At 36.0% G+C, this 22686-nt stretch overlaps 1 protein-coding gene across 1 annotated transcript in view; it reads right to left on the reverse strand.

The window, feature by feature from the left end:
• LOC106458076 (transmembrane and TPR repeat-containing protein 2-like) overlaps nt 1–22686 on the reverse strand; it is a 266838-nt gene that overhangs the window by 19052 nt on the left and 225100 nt on the right. Inside the window, exons 3-4 of the mRNA XM_022384204.1 lie at nt 5701–6286; nt 3013–3958 (exon numbers count right to left, since the gene is read on the reverse strand). Of these exons, the coding sequence (XP_022239912.1) occupies nt 3013–3958; nt 5701–6286 (1532 nt within the window). The remainder of the gene's footprint in view (nt 1–3012; nt 3959–5700; nt 6287–22686) is intronic.

Here is a 22686-nt window from a genome sequence, read left to right on the forward strand (position 1 = left end):
GACATATTTTGTTGGCATTACTTTAGAAATAAAAGTTTTCCTTTCATTGTTGTTGGTCAGTTGTTCAGTATTGTACTAAAATGACCCGCATTTTCGAAATGTTTGATGTAGTTGTTATATTACTTTTCTACACAGTAAATATAAATCTTTCAAGCTTATGGACTTAATAAATATCACAATAGCTTAGTAGCTAGATTTCAACGTAAACAAATAATAATTGATTGCATTTCAGACATGCTGCTTGTATTATGATTTATTAACTCAATGTTTTTATCTTAAAGGTTTTGGTTTTAAAGCATGGGTTTAGATGAAATGTTGTGCTTTTTTTATACAGGGGTTGGATACGTTATATCAAAATTATTTTGGAACCTCATCTCGTCGTTACAGTCCATATCACTGCGTCGGTCATGCTCTATCTGAGCAACCAACCGTGCATCTTGATAATAGCCCTGCAGCATAGTTTCCAATACAAAAGGCTCCGACATGTACAAATCATACTACTACCCTGTACATTTTCCATAATCCATCTAATGTATGAGGACGACAGTTTCATAATTCCTGCTTCAACAGTCCGATCACATAAAAAGATTCATAGGCGATTTGATCAGTATGTATTCAAATGTTACAGCATGAATAACCGTTTCATTCTCGAGCTGCCTGAGATATGCGATGGCTGATCAGATATTTCGTGGAAGCAACTTGTGTTGCTTTTCCAGATGGCGACCATTTTTGACTATGTTGCCTGGGCGGCTTTTGCCACTGAATTTTGTGTTTATGGATTATCACCTACTTTGCTTACCATTGCTGGGGTACAACTTGTTGCAGGTCTCTTTCTGGATGGCCCTTGCCCCCCCTTCCCCAAGTTTATTTATATTCCTTTGTTTTCCAATATCCCCGTCTTGGAAATTCTAAATCCCCATTCTGAATAAATCTTTATGATATCAGTGTATGAATATTTCGTGTCAGAAATTGCTGTTACGTACCGTTCCCCAAAGCGATGGATTTTCAGTGGCATCATACTACTTAAGTAAACGACAACCAATGTCAAATTGTTGTTCTTATACATTCTGTTCCTTCATGAATTTATATCGGCTGTGGTAGTCACGTGACTTATATATTCAAATCGTTTTAACATAACGTACTCAATCTTTTGTACATGTGACTCAGGAGATGATGCCATTTGTAACTAATTTTGTTTTGCAATTTATTAGAAACTCGTTGTGTTAGCTATCATAAACTTGGTCGAAATAAGAAACTCTGTACAGATGACACAAAAGTTATTTTCATCACTAATACAAATGAGTTGGTCTGCTGTGTAAGATAGTGTAAACCTCTGGATTCCAGTGCTTATTAAAGCGTATGACTTCGCTAACCGGATGCAGTAGACTAAAAAAACTTAATAACCAGCAATATTACTTACTGAGCATCGACTTCAGAAAATTAGACCTTGAAGCTATTACTAAAGATACAAGATTAATATAGAAATGAATTTGTAAATACGAGTGTATATAGCGAAGACGCAGATGGAGAGCTTATACTGTAGACGTATTAAACATCTTGCTTTTACGTATGACGGAGTTTTTGGAGAGTCATTTTTCATAAGTGATGGAATCTCTGACAACGTTTCGAAGAAGTAATCATCGAGAATCTGTATCATTGACGTTGCTTTCTAGCGCCCCGAGGCCTGTGATCAGATCGGTCGATGTCGGGAGCTGAACTGATTTGACACTTCGTTATCAAGGCTAGCCAAGATATCGCACTCCCTAACACATATTCCATCAGTGAACTCAATTTTCGGCATCCACATGGGACGCTAACAGCGTTCTTATTGTACACCTGGGGGCGTGCGACACTGTCTCCGGTAGAGATTGAAGGTTCTTTTTTTTTTCACAATAAACGTGCTTTACACCAAAAAGTCGCCAAAACGAGCGATGTTTTCAATTAATAAACACTGTATAAAAGTTTTGCGGAAAGAAAAAAAAAAAGGCTATTTTACGTACTTGAGCATAGTGCCTGTATAAGTATGAACTTCATGAAAAGGCAAACAAATACTTCATATATTTCCATAATATAAATAATGTAGCACACCAACTTAAATAATGCAGATATATATTCTGTTGTTCACTTATGGTTTTAAAGTTCACAAGAACATTTTTACAGTAATATCATCAAACCAACTGCTACACAAAGACGTATATGTCTACTTAACCATGACTGTATATCAATTATGATAACAACATTACAAGTTTAGTATTTTAGTATAAACATGTGTAATTGATTTGGTATTAACTTACTGATCTAGATCAATTTGGTATTAAATTACTGATATAGATAAAAATTGGTATTAGCTTACTGATTTAGATCGATTTGGTATTAGCTTACTGATTTAGATCGATTTGGTATTAGCTTACTAATCTATATCGATTCTATCTTAGCCCCAAAACTAAAACATTTATTTTGAAAAATGAACTATATATACATATATAATAGGTTATACGTGACACATCAAGTAAAAGTTATTGACCTTTCATGTTATGAGAGTTTATGCGCTGCTTACATAGTGTAGGTTGTTGTATGTAATACATTTTGTAAAACAGTATTATCACCTTACCACCAGGATAAGTGATTCACACTTATCATTAAATAGGCTTCCAGTTGAGAGTACACTTACTAATAGTAGCTGAAACTCTTTAAAATGTCCACAAGGATATTTAGCTAATATGTGGTTACACTATGTAACGTCTGAGGCGCATGATGGGATAGATGACATGGCAAACAATTGGTACAAATAATAATACAATTTTAATATTAAAACAAGCTTTTATCTCTTACATAGATCGACGAACTCAAACACAACGTACGGAGTTATATAATAACTTTATCCACTTGAAAACGAAAAAGTTAATAATATGAGTCCTTTTTTTTTTTTTTTGCAATGGAAATGGGAACAGGAGACAAAGAAAGTACTAAAATTGTTATCTTTGCTTAGCGATGCTATAGATACAGACATACCTTTTGGCGGGTTGATGGGTATACCAGATCTGTAGAGGCTCTCTTCGGTGTACCAATCTTGATTTCTTCTAAAAGTTCGTATGGAGAAAAGGACCAAGAGAAGCACTAAGATATACAATAGCGTTCGGCGGCGTCTTGCACTTTCCTGGCGCCTGTATAGCTGTTCGAACCCTAGTGCAATAAGTAGACAGAAGCCCATGCTAGGGATGTAGAGCACACGCTCGGCGACAACAAAGCCCACGTAGAAGAACAAGTTGGTGGCTGGAATGAATGGCAGTACTAGGAGAGCCAGGGAGAGTGTCACAGCCTCCAGACGAGACGAGCTGGTTATCGTACATTCAGTACAGTCAAAAACGGGAGAACACACAGATGATTGACACAATGACTGTTGCACATGACAATTTCCATTCGAAAGACGGTGACCATTACAGTTTGGCTGAAGGAAAGCGTGAATGTTATTATTATTGTTCAATATAGGAACACACTTTTTGTGTCTCTGCGCAGGCCCGCTGTGGCTCGAATAAAACGTAAGTTTTGGACTCTGATTCAGAGTTTGACATAAACAAGCATGACTAAAGGCACTTTCTGAAAGAACTCCTTTTCTAGATAAATGTTTATGTACAAAGAGTAAAATATAAATTAATCCTCCATAGAAACATAGAGATACAAGGTTCCTGGGGTCGGAGATGGAGCAGATAACGGGCACAGCTTCCATTGACCAGTCGAAGCTCAACCACAGCGGGCATAGAAGTAACCAGAAATTGAAGGCTGGGAGATAGAAAAATGTTAAAGTCCGAGTCACAAAACTGTCGCTATCTGCTGCTGGATTGTCTGCTGGGGCGAAGTCCGGGGGTTTTGTGCCCATGAGGTGAATTCTGAACCCCACCAACACAACGGTTGCCCCCAGGAGGTGAAGAAGCCCCTCTCGAAGACCCTGGTAGCGTTTCTAAAATATACATGACACACCAGTAAGTACCAATAAAAGAGTGATTGCAAGAATCATTCTTTTTAATTAAAAAAAACCATTTACGTTGCGAACTAAAATCACTTTTCACAACGGTATAACAAGTCAGTTATAACTTTGATATAACGATACTGCTCTGTAATTCACTGTAATTCATATTTCTGTTTATAGTTTCTTTAACTTAAAACAGCAAAATGGCAACAATAATATCATAAATATTGTTCAATTTCCATTGCATAAGTATAGTCTATAAGAAACTAAACGTTAAACTGTAAAATGTAACAATACTGGAACACTAGATTTCTTTATCCCCCAACACCTTCTTTCTTATAATATTTGTATGGATCAACCAATAAACATGCACACAGCCATTTAATATTCGATCCTCTTAATACCATCCGCCTAAACATTTTCTCAACATTACACAAGCAGTGGTCTCAGAAGAGTAACTTGATAAACAACAGTTTCTAGTGTCTGCAATAAAAACTGTCGAAATAAGGAAGTTGAACAGAAGTATTCAAGTTTACTAAACCTGTTAAGAAAGTTTATAGTCCCATCGTTGTTTTTGGACAATGCAGAATTTGTGGTAAATACAAGGATTCCGAGCAGCAGTTAACTGCGACAGACTGTTTGAACTGTTAGGCACATTGTGACTTGCTCCGCAGATTCGTCACACTGCTGTGGCCAGAGTATCAATTAATGTGAATGTAACTTTATTTCTGTATAAATGACCGTTACTTTGGTGTGAGGTCAGTTTGGTTGTGTAAACAAATAATTTACCTTGATAGGTTACTATTGCAAGCTTAACAAGACTTAAAATATGGGGCTACAGATTTAGATTACGTATTCTTTATTATTAATGTCACAAATTGAATACGCTTGTTATCCTAACAAATCTGTATTAGTATAGTGGATAAGTGATAAGCACGTTCTTCGGACTAATGGTTTTAACTTGTGAGAAATATATATAACACTGATTCGTAAAAAAATCTTATACAGAATGCCAACTAAACAGTAAATATATGAATCACTCTGAACATGTTATCTATATATGTATCATTATGAGCATGTTATCTATATATGAATCACGGAGCACATGTTATCTATATATGAATCACGGAGCACATGTTATCTACATATGAATCACGGAGCACATGTTATCTACATATGAATCACGGAGCACATGTTATCTATATATGAATCACGGAGCACATGTTATCTATATATGAATCACGGAGCACATGTTATCTATATATGAATCACGGAGCACATGTTATCTATATATGAATCACGGAGCACATGTTATCTATATATGAATCACGGAGCACATCTTATCTACATATCAATCACTCTGAATATGTTATCTAAATATGAATCACTCTCAACGTTATCTATATATATGTATCATTCTGAACACTTTATCCATATATGAATCACTGAACACGTTATCTATATATGAATCATTCTGCGCTATGAACACGTTATATACATATGAAATACAGTGAAAACAATTTTATCTATATATGAATCATTCTGATCTATGAACACGTTATATACATATGAATCATTCTGATCTCTGAACACGATACATGCATATGAAATACACTGAACACAATTGTTATATATATATGAATCATTCTGATCTATGAATACGTTACATACATGTGGAATACACTGAACACAATTGTTATCTATATATGAATCTACATTAAGTAAATTCTCACCTCTGCTAGAACGGCAGGTATGTCCTTCGGGGTTAGACGATGCTGGATCACGACATCGTACAGTACGCACACCCCCAGCACTGTAATGCCATGTTCCTTGGTCAACATGGCTGCCGAAGCTAGCGCAAGTGTTCCGTAAAGAGCTATCCAGCGACGACCACAGTATTCAGGTTCCTTGTCTCGCCATTTACAGTACTGAACATAGGCCTGCAGTGTCAAGAGAAAGAAGAGGCAAGCCCCAACGTCTGCACGACCCACCAACCCTGACACAGCCTCTGTGTGGATTGGATGGACGGCGAACAACAAGCCAGCCACTGCGGTGGGCAATGCACGCTGCAAAAAGACCCCTGCTGCCAGGTGGGTAAAAAGCCCCGACACCAAGACGTGCAGAAGAACATTGACCACATGGTAGCCCCATGGATCTAAACCCCCCAGCCAGTAGTTCATACGGAAGGACAGGACACAGAGCGGCCGATAGGACTTATGGGAACCACTGTGTGAGAGCGGTGTACCCCAGAAGTCATCCCTAAAGAGACTGGACAAAGGCGTACTTGGTAACAGATCCTGGTTCGTCTTAATGGCTCGGCTGTATGTAAGAAAAAAAAGAAAAAATCTATGAATAAAACATAAAACATGTCTTTCAAAATTCCAGTACTTAACACAGAGAAAAGTCAAATTATCAGTATTATGAGAAAGATACATCATGATTGTTAAAAAAAGATACACCATCGTTATTACAGTATACATCATAATCACTATCATAGAAAGACAAATAATCGGCATCACACAAAATGGCATTCTTGTTATCACTTTGGGATTACGGCCGAAAACACCGAGGGTACCCAACTAATGAAATAATGCATACTAATCTCTATAAGTAAGAACGTAAGAAAAATATATTTAATTAGCTATACTGATTTCCAGATTGCTTTTCAGTTTCGCTCTAAGTAACAGCTTGCTCTGATCGGTAGTTAATATTAATAAAAATACTTTTACTATTAAAATTAAAATGGAAGATACCCTCCAATGGCTCAGCGACAAGTCTGAAGGCTAATAAGGCTAAAAAACTAGGTTTCGATATCTGTGGTGGGCGCAGAACAGATAGCCATTTGTGCTTAACAACAAACGAAGAAAAAAAAGAAGAAATGTTTACTATGATAGGTAAGATTCATCATCACAACCGTACAAAAAACTGTTACTATCATAGACAATACACATCATCAATATTAGAAAACAATATTATTAAATCAAGGAAAAAATGAAACTATTACCATAATGTACACCATCGTACTGTCAACATTATGCTCTCTATATCATAGTAAATATAATAATATACCAATACCACTACATTGCGCCATATACACGAATAACACAAATGATATCGGACAAAAGGTACCACACTATTAATATCAGTTCTGTTTGTTTGAAGTTAAACACAAAGCTACACAATGGGCTATCCGTGCTCTGCCCACCACAGGTATCGAAACCCGGTTTCTAGCGTTGTAAGTCCGCAGACATACCGCTGTGTGCCACTGGGGGGGGGGGGCATCAGTTCTGTAACGAGACAATAATAACCCCAAAACATTTCTAGCTAAAAACAAAACGTGAAAAGGTAATAACTGCGGTGTCTTAAAAATCACCACATCAGGCTGAAGAAAAGTATGGAAATAAATCGTTCCACCCAACAATGGAGCGCATTTCATAAAAATAAAATTATATATTATAGCAAGATGCTTCAGTACATTATGAAAAAAATAAATAAATAATACCAGCTGTAAATTTTATTATTATTAGTGTTATCTTCATTGTCATGATTTGTTACCTTTAATTGTGTTTTTCTAACGTCGTTACTTGTAAGAGACAACCTCGGGAAAATGTCTTGGATTAGTGTCTACACGACTAGAAGCTATTCTAATTTTCATTGTTTTTTTTTTAACAATCAAGACACACACACACATCAAACTTGTACGTGAATGCTCAATCCAATGAACCAAGGCGTTTAAATATAATTATATTTAAATATTATTTGGCATATATATTTTGACATAACACCAAACCTTTTCATTTTACATAGAAGTTAAATGTCAACGAAAGTTTTGGTTATTTTCTATCAAACTTTATGTTCTAAGGCTTAGTGCATAAATATTAGAAATCGAAATATCAAGATTGGAACGATTTTTCGAAGCTATTAGTGTACAAATGTGTCAAATTTAGAACGATATTTAAAAAGGACATTTTACGAGCGTTATTTTCATAAGATAACTGAAGGTTTACACAAAAAAATATAATAATTTATGAATCAATAATTAACTTTCTGGTATGTTTTAAAATATTACACTGCTTTCAAATATTTTGAGTACATATGTTGAACTCAAACTAAACAATTCGTTCACTGAAAGTTCTCTACCTCCCCCTCCCCATCTCCCCAATGGCTCAGCGGTAAGTCTTAGAGCTTATAATGCTCAAAATTGAGTTTCGATACAAGTTTTGTTGCACAACATAGCTAGTTCAATTTGTAATTTTGTGCTTAACAACAAACAAACAAAGTTTAGTAAAAATATCTCATAGCAGTTTTATGTAAAGCATTGCATAAACGCACGAGGCAAATTGACACAACCCTAAACATGTTAAGGCAGCCATGATATGGAACAGAAGAACCATTTCTAAAGCATGAATTTTATTATAAATTTTTAACAAAGGCTCATTATTTTTGTAATCATGCATTTGGGCGCACAGCTATTGTAAAAAGATACTCTCCGACGGCAATTGTTATTATTAAAATACTAATCTAACAATCTCACAAAGGAAAAAGTTAACCACAGTTAACAAAGAGGTTACAAACATCATCTTCACAGAAAAGATACAAACCATTAATAGCAGCTATCATCATCACAGTTGCGCATGAACAGTGGGAAACTATCAGAAGAGCTAATAATAATCAGTGGACATAAGTGATGAAAACCTGTCAATTTCGTGAAACAACAACCATAAAAAAATGCTTCATTCTTACTGAATGATGCAATATTAAAGCATGTCTTGGCAGATAAATCAATTAGACGTAATATTGAGAAGTTTTATCATATTGAAGAGAACAAACATTGCTGTTATCAACTATTATAAGTATTGGAAAATACAAGAAGATTCGTGCTTTAAAAGATAAGGAATTATCTCAAAGAAAAAAAAGCGGAAAATCAAAATGCTGGTTTAATAATTCCAGATAGCCAATCGATTGATGAGTGCTGCCACGAATGGCAATAGTAGTATGCTGATAAAATTAGTAAATTGTCTACCTAATGAGAGTCCTAATCTGTTATTGACGAGAGTATTCAGCTAAATTAAGACAAGGATAAAATATGCGATAATATTCTGTAATAATTTTGGGATTTCTCGTAGCACTTAACTTGATTGTTGGTCTTCATATAATTTTAAGTAGTTTTGAAATCAACATTAGTGATTTTACTTGTTCATAGATGGCAATAACATAATTGTATGCGTGGAAAATATGTATTTGGAACTTACACAGATATATTTTAGTGTGTGAGGATATTTATTCTGTTGGTGGAATGTAACCGTAGTAACCTAAAAGTTAAGTGTTACTTTCCTCTCATAAGCTATGTAAAGATATTCGATCTGTTGGAGAGTAACCATAGTAACCTTATGCAATCAGTTGAGTGTTATTTCTATAGCATAAGCTGATCTCGTTTTAAGGAATTTCCCACGAAAAAATAAGTCGTTCACATGTAAATCAACTACATTTTTCAATATCCTTACAGTACCTTACTTCATGTTGGTGAATGGAACAGCCAAAAGAATGGTTCTGGTTCATGCTAATCTCGTGAGCAAGAAAATGAATAAATATAATATGCTCACGTACTCAGTTAGGTCCACTTTTTCTGCTCTCCCATTGATCAACATTTTTCTTCTAAATATGTGGAGTGTGTGACGTTGTGTTTCTAAGCATTTTTGTGTACGTTTGTTGTCTGTACGATATCCATAAAATATATTACAAAATACAAACATTTTTAGCATAAATGTCTAACCTGCCTTTTTCCAATACAAGTTGAATGTGCTAAATAATATAAAAAGATGTTGGCCATTTCAGAAATTTCTTTTTAATTGTAAAAATCGCGAAAAACAAAATGGCTGCTCAAAACACACCTATTTCATTGTGAGCAAAATGTCTCATTACTTAAAGAAGTTTGGTAGAAACTTCCAACATATTTTAAAAGGCACACGAAGAGTACTGAAATAAAAAGATTAATTTTTAAATCTGCCTATAAAAACACGGTTTATCACAATATGCAAAATGACAAAAAAAATTAATACATTTCAACCACATATGTCATTTCTTATCTTGACGGTTGAGCGTGGTCAAGTGGGTATGCCGAACTGTGGTCCTGGTTCGTCTCCGTTGCCGAAAAAAAAAAAAGTTCCACACTTTGAGGTCGTGGGTGTATTATAAGAGTAACGGCCAATTCTCACGGTAGGTGCTGTTGACTAGCTGCCTTCCCTCTAGGCTGTCAGTTCAAAATTAGGGAAAGTTAGCGGAAGTGATCCTTTTGCAACTTTTCGCGAATACCCGGCACACACTCAAAACAAACAAACAAACCTTATAATCTGTAGACAAACACCATTAATGCATTAACGTCGTTCTGTAATAGTAAAAAACGTAAAAAAACTACAATTAATCTAAAGTTCATATGATATTAAAAATACGCCACTAGTGCACATCGGTATTAAATCTTGTATTTTTCATGTTGGGTTGTGTATCTTTAGAGGGTAAAGCTTTGTAGCAGTACACGATACCTAATTTCCAACAGTAAATGTCTCTCCACAGTCAAATAAGGAAGGTTTGTAAGCAAATATTTCGCATTGTTTTATGAGAAGTGCTCTCTAAAAAAATTAATGTATAGGATTTTTTTGTTGTAGTCATATATCTTGTTGTAAGATGAAACCAAATCATCAGGAGGACCTGAAGGGTGAAATATTGGAGAACACGAACCAAAAAGGCACAAGAACACTGAAAGAGTACATGTGTGTAAGGCGAAAAGAAAGCGCATGAATTTGAACATTTTGATTGCATAAATAATGTCACAGTGTTACCTAAAGCCGTCAAGTGGTTAAAGGTAAGTAACATACGTTTCTACGATCTGCGAAAAACTTCTAGTCAGTGAAATAAAACTGTTTAGTAATTACGTGTTCATTCTCTCTCTGTTCAGTTTCTAGTTTATAAGTCTCATAGCAACGCATAATTGGAGTTTTTTTTTTTTTTACTCTTAAAAAACCATAAACTCTAGATTTCCACAACGTTTAAATACTTTTTCACTATGCTGCATTTGATCCAGTATCTTGATCATCAGATATGGATGGTGTAAAACTTCTGTCCTAGAACTGTATATGAGACGAAACCTCACTATCTTTTCTTAGTACCACTGATAGATAGCTGCACGTGTTAGTAAAGAATGACGTGTAGGAAACGTACGTCGTGTGAGATACAATTCATTCGTACCATCTAAGAACATATGGGTATTTCTAGGAGTAAGACATAATACGAATATATTTAACTTTTACGTGCTTGCTTGCGTATATTCAAGTTTGTTTGTTTGTTTTTAATTATGCAAGGGCTATCTGTGCTCTGCCCACCACGGGTATCGAAACCCGGTTTCTAGCGTTGTAAGTCCGCAGACATACCGCTGTGCCATTGGAGGGGGGCGTATATTCAAAGTGACAAAACTTCATAGAAAACTTATATTTTCAACACTTCCTTTCTAAACAACGAGGCCAATGATACTTAATACACTTTACTTCACTTCGTATACAACCAGTGTCAATGATACGTCATATAGTTGGTATCGTGTTAGCTTTATTTCGTATACAACCAGTGTCAATGATACGTCATATAGTTAGTATCGTGTTAGCTTTATTTCGTATACAACCAGTGTCAATGATACGTAATACTCGTGGGATCGTGTTAGCTTTATTTCGTATACAACCAGTGTCAATGATACGTAATACTCGTGGGATCGTGTTAGCTTTACTTCGTACACAAACATTTAAAACTACACTTTAAAATCCTATAATATTGTAAAATTTTATCAAAATTTGCCGATTAGAGTTCTACAGAGTAAGAATTCCAAGAGTAATGTTTTCCACATTTTAATCCAACGGCTAGTGCTAAAAATGTTATTCTCTTCTAATTAAAAAAGTTTGCTTTCAGGCACGCGGCTTGAGTGCGTGTTTTCCTCTAAGCCAAAGAGTTGCCTCTGCTTCACGAGCTTAATAAAGCCTGTCACGCAACTGCACCTCCCGTAATCTCTTACTGTTTCCGCCTCAACCCGTGCACGTGGACGCGTTCGTCTTCCTTCCGTCGACACATACTTATGAAAATGCTAACTATATATTGGAATTCAGTCGCCATTCGGAACATTGTTCGCGCATGAAGGTCTTCTATATGGCTGCCTCTTCACGTAGCATTCCAAACGAAATGAGTGTAAAATGAGGGGTTGTTCTTGATTTACGTCATATCCTGTCGGCAAAGTCTGCAACTGAAAACTTAATGCTATTAGGCAGCCATAAAGAAGCTCCCGCTGTAGTCACCACCTTGATCACAGCTTGCCGTTATGAACTAAGCACATACTACGCTGTTGGCGGTAGTCATCAAACACTGGCGACCCAGTTGATGGTATAATGACGGAAGTTGCTTAATTTAATGTCCAGCACACAAATCGAGCCAAATTAGACGTATAGCCGTCAGTAAAGTAAATTATTAAAGCTCGTTGCATCTAGTTCCACTCTTTCGAAGAAAGGCAGGAAGACTGGATTCTAAGTAGACTTAATTAACAATTTTGGCACATGTCCATTTTTTTTTCAGTAGATGATACTGATTTAACTTTTCCGTGCGTACTGATAATATGTGAAATATTGTATCTCATTTTCATAACTAATACGGTTAACTTTAGCTCTTTCGTTTTAATCCCTTCTTTGAAATGAAATAACAAAATGTCTCGAAATTCAGAAGCAACTACATGATTAAATCAACTGTACATATTTCCTTAATGAAAACAGAAAAAGAGAAATATTACATAAGTGACCATAAAATTATAATCGAGCTGTTTTCATTCATGGAACATTTAATTAGGTCAACATTTAACTTCAACATTTAATTAGGTCAGCGGTAAGTTTACGGACTTCCAATGCGATAATGTGGGATTCGATTCGTAGCGATGGACAGAGCTCGTATAGCCAACCGTGTGGCTTTGAGCTGAAACACACATACTTTGCCCTTTTCCCCCTCTGGGTCAGCGTAAGTTCCAGATTTACATTGCTAAAATACGAGGTTCGATTCCTCTGGTGGACAGAATACACACAGCTTATTTTGTAGCTTTACGCTAAAAACCAACTACAACAACCAACGTTTAAGTTGCAATTTTTGCAATGTAAAGACGAAATGATGATTAAATAGCGAAAATCGTCTTGTTTCTTTTACATCAAAGCCACACAATGGACTATATCGCTGTGTTTGTACCACGAATTTTAGGGTTAGAAGTTCTCCAGTTTACCGCCGAACGACTGAGGGACGTTTGTTTGTTTTTAATTTCGTGCAAAGCTACACGAGGGCTATCTGCGCTAGCCGTTCCTAACGGATAGTGGGATTGACCGTCACATTAAAACGCTCCCACGGCATGTTCGGTGTGACGGGGATTCGAACCCGCAAATTGCGAGTCGAGCGCCCTAACCACCTTGGCCATGCCAGGCCTCTGAGCGACGTGAAATCGACAGGCAAGTATGTAACATAGTCAAATATCAAGTATTTTTATCAGTGAAAACCACACACAACTACAACATAAAATTCGACATGTGATCAGAATATTAAAAATATTTTAAGACAGTTCTAACAGTTCAAAACATGTTCAATTGAATATTTTTTAATCGACGTGCACAGAAAAAGCATTTGAAACGGCTATATAAGAAATGATCAATTACAACAGGAACACTTCTAACATACAGCGAAAGAATATCCAATAGTGTACGACAGAGCTAAAAGAATCATTCGTGATTTAAGAGTATCGTATACAGAATCGATAGGGTGTCCGCAAACTTACGTTAACAAATCTATTAACAAAAAATACGCAATTTCCGGACACCATGAGAAAAAACAAACAAACTTAGCGTTTGAAGATGTCGTTAAACGAGTAACAGAATTTGGTCAAACATAAATTTGAGAACAGCATCACAAAGATGTTCACATATTCATTACAAAAATGTCATTCTGAAAAAAGATTGTTAATAAAACAAGAAAACCAATATTCGCACGAAAATTCTTTTTTGTTTGTTTGATTTTGGAATTTCGCGCAAAGTTACTCGAGGGTTATCTGTGCTAGCCGTCCATAATTTAGAAATGATAGACTAGAGAGAGAGAGACAGCCACTGAACATCATCCATCGCCAACCTTTGGGCTACCTTTTTATCAACGGGTAAAAGGGTGAGTATGTTTGACGGGATTCGAACACGAGCCCTGCGAGTCGATTACCCTAACCATCAGGCCATGACAGACAAATTCAGTATGCTCCCCCTATCTGTCTTATTCGATAGGATACTCATAACACGGTAGATTCTGACAGAGTGAATGGTATTCAAAGCAGGGGAATGGGGAATAAACTATAATATATATATATATATATATACTTCCGATGGATAGACGCTTAACACAGTATCAATTTAAGACTTTGTCAAATTTGCGATTTCTTACATTTCATGCCTGTAAAATCACAAAAAGGCACGAATCTCAAACTTGTCTATTTCTGTCTATGGCAGCTGTCGTAACATATCTTTGTGCAAAGTCTTAAATGAACTGTGTTTATCGAAATATAGAAATAGCAGGGTAGCAAAAACCCTAATTTGACCCTACAACATCAAAAGAAAGGCACGGAACCCAAATCTGTGTGGGTTATTGCAAAGTACCTTTATGACAAGCCTAATTTGGATTGATGAAAATATTAGGTCGTCAAGAAATTAATATCGCTTTTTTTAGATAAAAAAACCCGAACAACTTATATATCAAAACAAAACATTTAGTGAATGAAATAGTCTCCATTCTTATCGATGGTGCTTTTCCATCTTACAGTCAGGTTGTTAATGCCCTGATGACAGAAATCACTTGGCTTTGAAGCAAAAAACATGTCGATGTCCTCTTTAACACCTTCCACACTTGCATACGTTTTCGCATTAAGACAGTGTTGCAGCGAACGAAAAAGATAGTAATCTGATGGTGCCATATCTGGAGAATATGGTGGGTGGGAAGAACTTCTCAACCCAACTCCATAATCTTGTGTTGCGTCAAATGTGCCACATGTGGACGTGCATTGTCGTGGAGAAGAAGAACACCTTTCCGATTGACGAGTGAAGGGAGTTTCTGATGAAGGCTTGATTTAAACGTTCCAGTTGCTGACTATTGACCTCTGCATTGACAGTTCGCTGTGGATTGAGGAGATCGAAATGAATTACTCCTTTGATGTCCCACCAAATTCAATACATCACTTTCTGCGGATGGAGTCCAGATTTTGGGGTCGGAAGTGGTTTCTGTCTAGGACTGAGCCATTGTTTTTGGCGTTTAATATTCGCATAGAGAATCAATTTTTCATCATCGGTGACAATTCTGTCTAAAAATGGTTCACGTGCATTATGCGCCAGAAGAGACGAAGCAACGTTCACACGTTAGAAATGAAGAGTTCATGTGGCACCTAAACGCCTTTATGGAGTTTCCCATATTTCTTAGATGTTTACGTATTGTTTCACGAGAGACATGCAATTTAAGGGCCATTTCACGAGTGTGTTGCCTTGGGTTAGACTCAACAAGCGTCTTAAGAGCATCAATATCAATTCCAACATGTCGGCCCCTTCCATCACAGTTTTTAAGGCTAAAGTCATCTGAACGAAATTTGCTGAACCATCGTTGACACTTACGAACGTTCAAAACATTTCCATAAACTTCTTTGATATTATTTGTGGCTATAGAGGAGTTGTTTCCCTTCCTATATTCAAACAGCATTACATGCCGAATGTGTGTCTGGTTATGTGCCATCACTATAAGGGATTAGAGGATATTAAACTTTACACATTATATAGGCTACACTAACGTGACGTTTAGACGGTTCATTTAACTATTATACGTGATGTACATTTTTTGGGGGTGGTTAATGAAAGTGTTCCAAAACGCAACATTAGTTTCTTGACGACCTAATATAAGGGAACTGCAAGTCAAAATATGTTTTTGTAATGTTTGAGCTTTGACTACCTTAAGCTGGAATGGGGGCTTAAACAAAAATAAAAATACATCTAAGTGTATTGATCCTATGTATACACGCCTTCCAATTTTCAAGACAATTGGCTCAGAAATAGTAATTGTTGGAAAGAAGAAAGAAACATAGAAAATACAATGCGCCTACTCCTATATTTGAGTCATAATTATCTAAAGGTTAGCAAACTAAATCATGAAATAATGTGAGATATAAACTGTAAAAAATAAAATACGCCTACTCCTATGTTTGAGTCATAAATATCTATAGGTTAGTGAACTAAATCGTGAAATAATGTGAGATACAAGCCTTTAAAAAAAGCTACGCTGTTTGGTTAGATTACACTAGATCAACTCATCCATCCACACATATACGCACATATTTGTGTAAGCCTAATAGTACTGTAGTCTCTAATTTTGAACAACTGTTTGTTTGTTTTGAATTTCGCGCAAAGCTACACGAGGACTATCTGCGCTAGCCGTCCCTAATTTAGCAGTGTAAGACTAGAAGGAAGGCAGCTAGTCATCACCACCCCCCGCCAACGAATAGTGGGATTGACCGTCATATTATAACGCCCCCACGGCTGAAAGGGCGAGCATGTTTAGTGGGACGGGGATTCGAACCCGCGACCCGCAGATTACGAATCGAGTGCCCTAACCACCTGGCCGTGCCGGGCGCATTGAATTACTGAGCAGAAGAAATCATTCAGCTAGTAGCATTCTTCGCCATAAAGGTTTATTCCGGCTCTTTGAATCGAATAACAGGATTGACTATCACAGCATTTGTTTACGTAAAAAGTTGTGGTTTAAGATTTCACAGTGATTTACCACAGTACTGCTGTATAAAAAATAAACAATAAATTCTAATTAAGACTTACCCCACATTTATTCTGAAATCCTTAACTTACACCAGGCCAAACAAACTCGTCAAATGAGATATAACCTATTAAGCCTAATAATAATAATTCTAGATACTCTCAAACATGACATAGCCACTTTAAGAATACACAAATGTTAAGGGGTAAAGGATACATTCTATACTGCTTCACTGTGATATATTACTTTTCGTAAAATATTTATTAAATAAGTAAAGTTATGTAGGAATATTTCTATAGATAAATTCCCAACGTTAGTGCAAAATATTTAGTCAATATTAATGTTTCAAACCGTAACAAAAAAAATAATTTCTGAAACTTGATCGATTAAAAATAATATTATTTCACGAAAAAAACAAATATTTTAAAATACAATATAAAAATCAAGTTATTTAAAAAACTGTTGAAATATATCTTTTTGTTTGTTTGTTTTGTCGCAAATATGCACAATGGGCTATCTTCACTGTGTCCGTCGTGGAGATCGAACTCTGAATTCTAGCATTATAAGCTTTTCACCTTACCGCTAAGCCACTAGGGGATGCTGAAATGTCAAAAGGGAATTTGGAGGAAAATATAGTAAGCGATAAAGTTTAGTTTGTTTTGAATTTAGCGCAAAGCTGCACGAGGGCTATCTGCGCTAGCCGTCTCTAATTTAGCAGCGATAGATTAGAGGGAAGTTGGCTAGTTAACACCACCCACCGCCAACATTTGGGATATTCTTTTACCATCAAATAGTGTGATTGACCGTCACTATATAACGATCCCACGATTGACAGGGCAAGCATGTTCGATGTGACGGGGATTCGAACCCGAGACTCGCAGATTGTGAGTCGAGCGCTCTAACCACAAGGCCATGCTAGGCCGAGCGATGAAGATAAGTAGTCAAACACCTGCACGATAAGATAAGTACTGTAATGGTAATTCAATAACAGATAAGAAAATACCGTTAAAATATGTACCGTCATATGTACCTAATAAACAAACTCATTGCAACGTAAAAGTTGCACCAGAATTAAAGTGCTTTGAACTGGGAAAAGAATTGCGATTCAAAACAAGATATATGCAGGTGTTATCTGCTGTGCAGACTGTTATCTAAAGTAAGTTAAATGAATTCTGTCCAAAGTTGATAACGAACACATTAATCCTTATGTACAAGGATAATACTACTGACTCTGTAAAATACTTCCTACAACTCAACTGATTGAAAATACTGTAAATATTTGAAGCTAAATCACGAGATTTTGCGAAGATATCCACAAATTTCTCGATTTCGTACATGAGTGTCAAAAAACGTAAAAAGAAAAATCTAGGGAGTGTGAAATGAGTATATGAGATTTTATACACCCATGTTGCCCTATTTTACTGTTTCATGTGTAATACAAATATGTAAACACATATTAGTAAGCTATGGTTTCCCAAGATACTCGAAATGGGGCAGTAACGTGTTCACACTGTTTAATATAATGCCGTCCTTTAAGAAGATGCAATTAATGTTTAATTAAAACAGATTTACTAAAAATTTCCCCTGTTTTGATTACAATTTCAAGAGTTCTAATGAAGCAATTTTTAAAATGCAAAATCAGCACAGTTGCCAAATTCCGACAGGACACTTGAGGTACAGTCGTAGCTTGAAGTATATATCTACTCTAACAAAGACTTTATCATAAAATTAAGACAGACCAACCCCTTCCTAACCCTTTATCCCGAGGAAAGTGTTGTTAGGAAGTAAACCGTTTCAAAGGTTCACTAAAGACTTTAAAGTGGGATACTAAATAAAGATTATCATCTTCCCAAAAGTCCCTTGAATAATTACCAAGGAAGCGTGTGCATGTTTTACATTAACTCTTGATAAGAATGAGTATATTGTCGTAACGAACGCGCCCCAAGTGGCATAGCGGGAAGTCTAATGGCTCATAACGCTAAAAACTGGGTTTCGATACTTGTGGTTGGCACAGCACAAACACCCCATTGTGTAGCTTTGTCCTTAATAAAATAAAAAGCAAAACAAACATAACGAGCAGAGTGTGTAAACTATGTACCATGCAGAGAATCAATCTCACTTTATATGAACGATTTGTCCGCGCTACAGATGCGAGACGTGGTACCGCAGGTAACATCTTTAACTCTTCTATATTTCATCATGGTAAATGCCCGATCATTCGACATTGCAACGCCTCCGTTGGTAGACATATGACTGGAGAAAAATTCTAGAGCCTTTTATGAGTAAGAATATTCGTATAGCGAGTTTTTACATATCATATAGATAAGAACACAACATTTGAAAGAAGGAGCCTTCAGTGTATTCCATGGAAACGGAAAAGCCCGCAAAGCAGAGTTTTCATATAGCAACGAGCTTCAAAACCACACCCGTGCCTATTCGGAACAACGCCTCATCTGTAAAGTGAAGACTATCATTAAGATATTTAAAAAAATCAATACGACGAAGTTAGGCATCAGAAGATACCGTTAACAGATAAATAAATAAATATTTGCAGCTGACAAAAACTCAAAAGCTCCAGCCACACTTCGAAATAAACAGCTGTTCTTATGGGAAAATTATGGAAAGAACTTGAATTCCAGGGATACCATTTTCTTACATACCCATTAAGCCTACTGATAGAGTTTCATTGGACTTTTATCCATTCTACTACATACCTATTAAACCTACTGATATAACTTCAATATACTTTTATTCATTCTACATACTTATTAAACCTACGGATACAACTTCAATGGAATTTTATTCAATATAAAACATACCTGTTTAGCCTACCGATACCGTTTCAATGGTTATTTATCCACTATACTACATGCCTCTTAAGCCTAACGATACACTTTCAATGGACTTTTATCCATTCTAATACATACTTATTAAGCCTAACGATTCAGTTTCAATGGACTTTTATGCATTCTACTACCTACCTGTTGCACCTACCGATTCAGTTTCAATGGACTTTTATGCACTCTACTACCTACCTGTTGCACCTACCGACACAGTTTCAATGGACTTTTATACATTCTACTAGATACCTGTTGCGCCTACCGATACAAATGCAATGGATTTTTATACCTTTGGTTTTCCTAAACGCGATACTGCAAGCCGATACCAGCCTACAGTGGAGGGGCATTGTTGTGTTAGCGCAAAGCTATACACAATGGGCTATCTGAACTTTATTCATCGCGAGATTTCGAACTCCGGATTTTAGCATTGTAAGTCTATAAACGTACCACTGACTGATCTGGTAACACAGGGGAGGGCCGGTGAACAGTGTGTGGTTTAAGATTGACATTATCCTTTTCGCAGAAGCTTGTTATAACCAAAATTTTAATGTTGGGCAATAGTGCCCAACCATGAATATCAGACTCAGTACCATTGGCGATGAAGGAGGTAATCCAAAGGACAGCATAAGACCTGGCACATACTTTTTATAAATTGCGGGTAACTTCATTATAACTTTGTTTTTATCGGTTGTTTTCAGTGAGCTTTATAAACCGAATTTTTCGTCACAATATTTTTAACTTTCTAAGGACGGATTTGATGAGCTTCCTTCGTCTGATAACAAAATAAAGTCAATTTATAGCTTTTCTAATTTGAGCTAACTGCATATTTGAGTTTTTCCTTTTATTCTCTGCCATAAAAATCTAGCAAAATTATGGGTTCTATTTTTAACATCAACGTTAAATTCATAAAAGTTTGAGTAACAAAAGTAGATGATTGAAGTTCTAGAAGTCACTATCGCAATAAAATGAAAATAAAACCAGACCGAGCATGTTAAAAATGGAATGAAAATTGAGCCTGGCTTTTCGATGCACATCAAACTACCTCTTATCTTATGTGTAATCTGGACGTAAAACAGCCGACGTAGGGAATCTTATATAAAGCTGGACAATAACACAAGCCAATTACATGCTTTGTAGTTAGAAATACTTAAAACTCAGGGTAAGTTCCAAGATGAGGTATTTGTTTAGCGTCTTGTTTTTTTGGTTCAAAGTTAAAGTAAACGGAAGAAACTAGAGTGATAAGTGTTGTCATTACTTATTATTAAACACCTGATTCATTTTTTCAGTTTTGAAATTAAAAAAATATTACAAAGAAAGAAGACATTCAGAAAATTTCAGGACACATAGATGTTACAACGAGGCCTTCTAAGGGAGGAATGTCAATTTCATTGTTAAAAACAATAAAACGCTATTCTTCTATAAAAGCATGTTAATTGATATTTTTTGTGACATTTACAAACATTTAAATTTTGTACGACTTTGACTGATATTCAGGGTCAAAGCTGAAGATTACGTGTACTTTAAATCTAAAGTGAGAGCATAAGCATTATTATTAGTTTCAAAAAGCAAATATATCTAATGGTACTGAAAAAGTGGTACCTTAAGAAGGTCTTCCCAAGCTCACAATCAAGTGATGAAAGTTGCTTTTTAAAGATGGCACCCTACGAAGGTCTCACCTGAGTTCACAGTCAAGTGATTAAACATGCTTTCTAAAGATGGCACCCTACGAAGGTCTCACCTGAGTTCACAGTCAAGTGATTAAACATGCTTTCTAAAGATGGCACCCTACGAAGGTCTCACCTGAGTTCACAGCCAAGTGATTAAACATGCTTTCTAAAGATGGCACCCTACGAAGGTATCGCTAAAAGTTTAGAGATGAGCTAAGTCACTATTTTTGGCCTAGCGTGGCCTAGTGGTTCGTTTTCCGGAATACATCTCTGTAGCTCGCAAGGTTCAAGATTTGCGCCACATTTTCAGCTATGTAAACTGTGACTATACCATGCTTGAGGGTATTTGAATGTATTATTAGGCTATACTTTATCTGATATTTGTTCGGTCTGATGGGGGTTAAAAAAATATTTTGTTTTCTGTTGTAGAAGAAAAATTTGGTTGACCTAAGTCATACCCGTTATTTGGTTCAAAGAGCTGGAGAAAGCCGTTGTGGTGGCGAGTGCTACTATCTGGTTGCCTTGTCTCTGATCAGTAATTCAAATTTATTGGCGACTAACTTCAGGGTCGTGTGGCCCATATGTCGCATAAGGTGCAGTTCATGTTGAAAATACCAAATATCATCATGTAAAAGCAAATTCACATTGCTGTCTGTACCCATGCATTAACTGTTTTATGTATGAATACTGTTAAACTGTATACAAAACTCCTGTTGCAAATACGAATGCTAATGCAAAATATATGTTTGTCGTTGACACATAATCGTACACTGAATGACTTTTTTCGTTATTGTACATTAAAAAACTGCTTAAGCATATAGTGCCTTATATTTTATGTAAAAGTAGAAACAACAATAACAAGTCACAAAATACAGCTAATTAAGTTTATTGACACCCCAATTTTCTAATGTATATGCCCATTTATACATTTTCAAAGCTGGTACATCTCTTAAATATTACAATAAAGCTAAAAAAATAACATTTTATAAAAAAAATATGACCAAAGGAAGAGACATTTCAATTGATATTACATTTGTTTCCAGCTTGTGTTTGTGAGATGGAGTAAGGCGATAAAGCTAGCTTTCAATAATTGCGCCCCCTAGTGGGCAGTCATTAAGAGATATCATGTGCTCTATCTCAGCATTTACCTTATGTACATCGTAAACAGTTCTTTAAAAGGTCTTCCTAAGACAGTATAAACTATAACTTAAATGATAAAGTTTCTTTTCATATATAATATTTTTTGTGTGTGGGGGGGATATGATTTGTAGACTTATAGTAAAATGCCAGGCCCCTCCTTTAATTTTCTTCGAATTAGTTTTATTTCATCAGGTAAACTCTTACGATTATTCTAAGAAAAGCTCTTTTG

This window comes from Limulus polyphemus, unplaced genomic scaffold (assembly GCF_000517525.1).
Source record: "Limulus polyphemus unplaced genomic scaffold, Limulus_polyphemus-2.1.2 Scaffold413, whole genome shotgun sequence".
NCBI classification, from domain to species: Eukaryota; Metazoa; Arthropoda; class Merostomata; order Xiphosura; family Limulidae; genus Limulus; species Limulus polyphemus.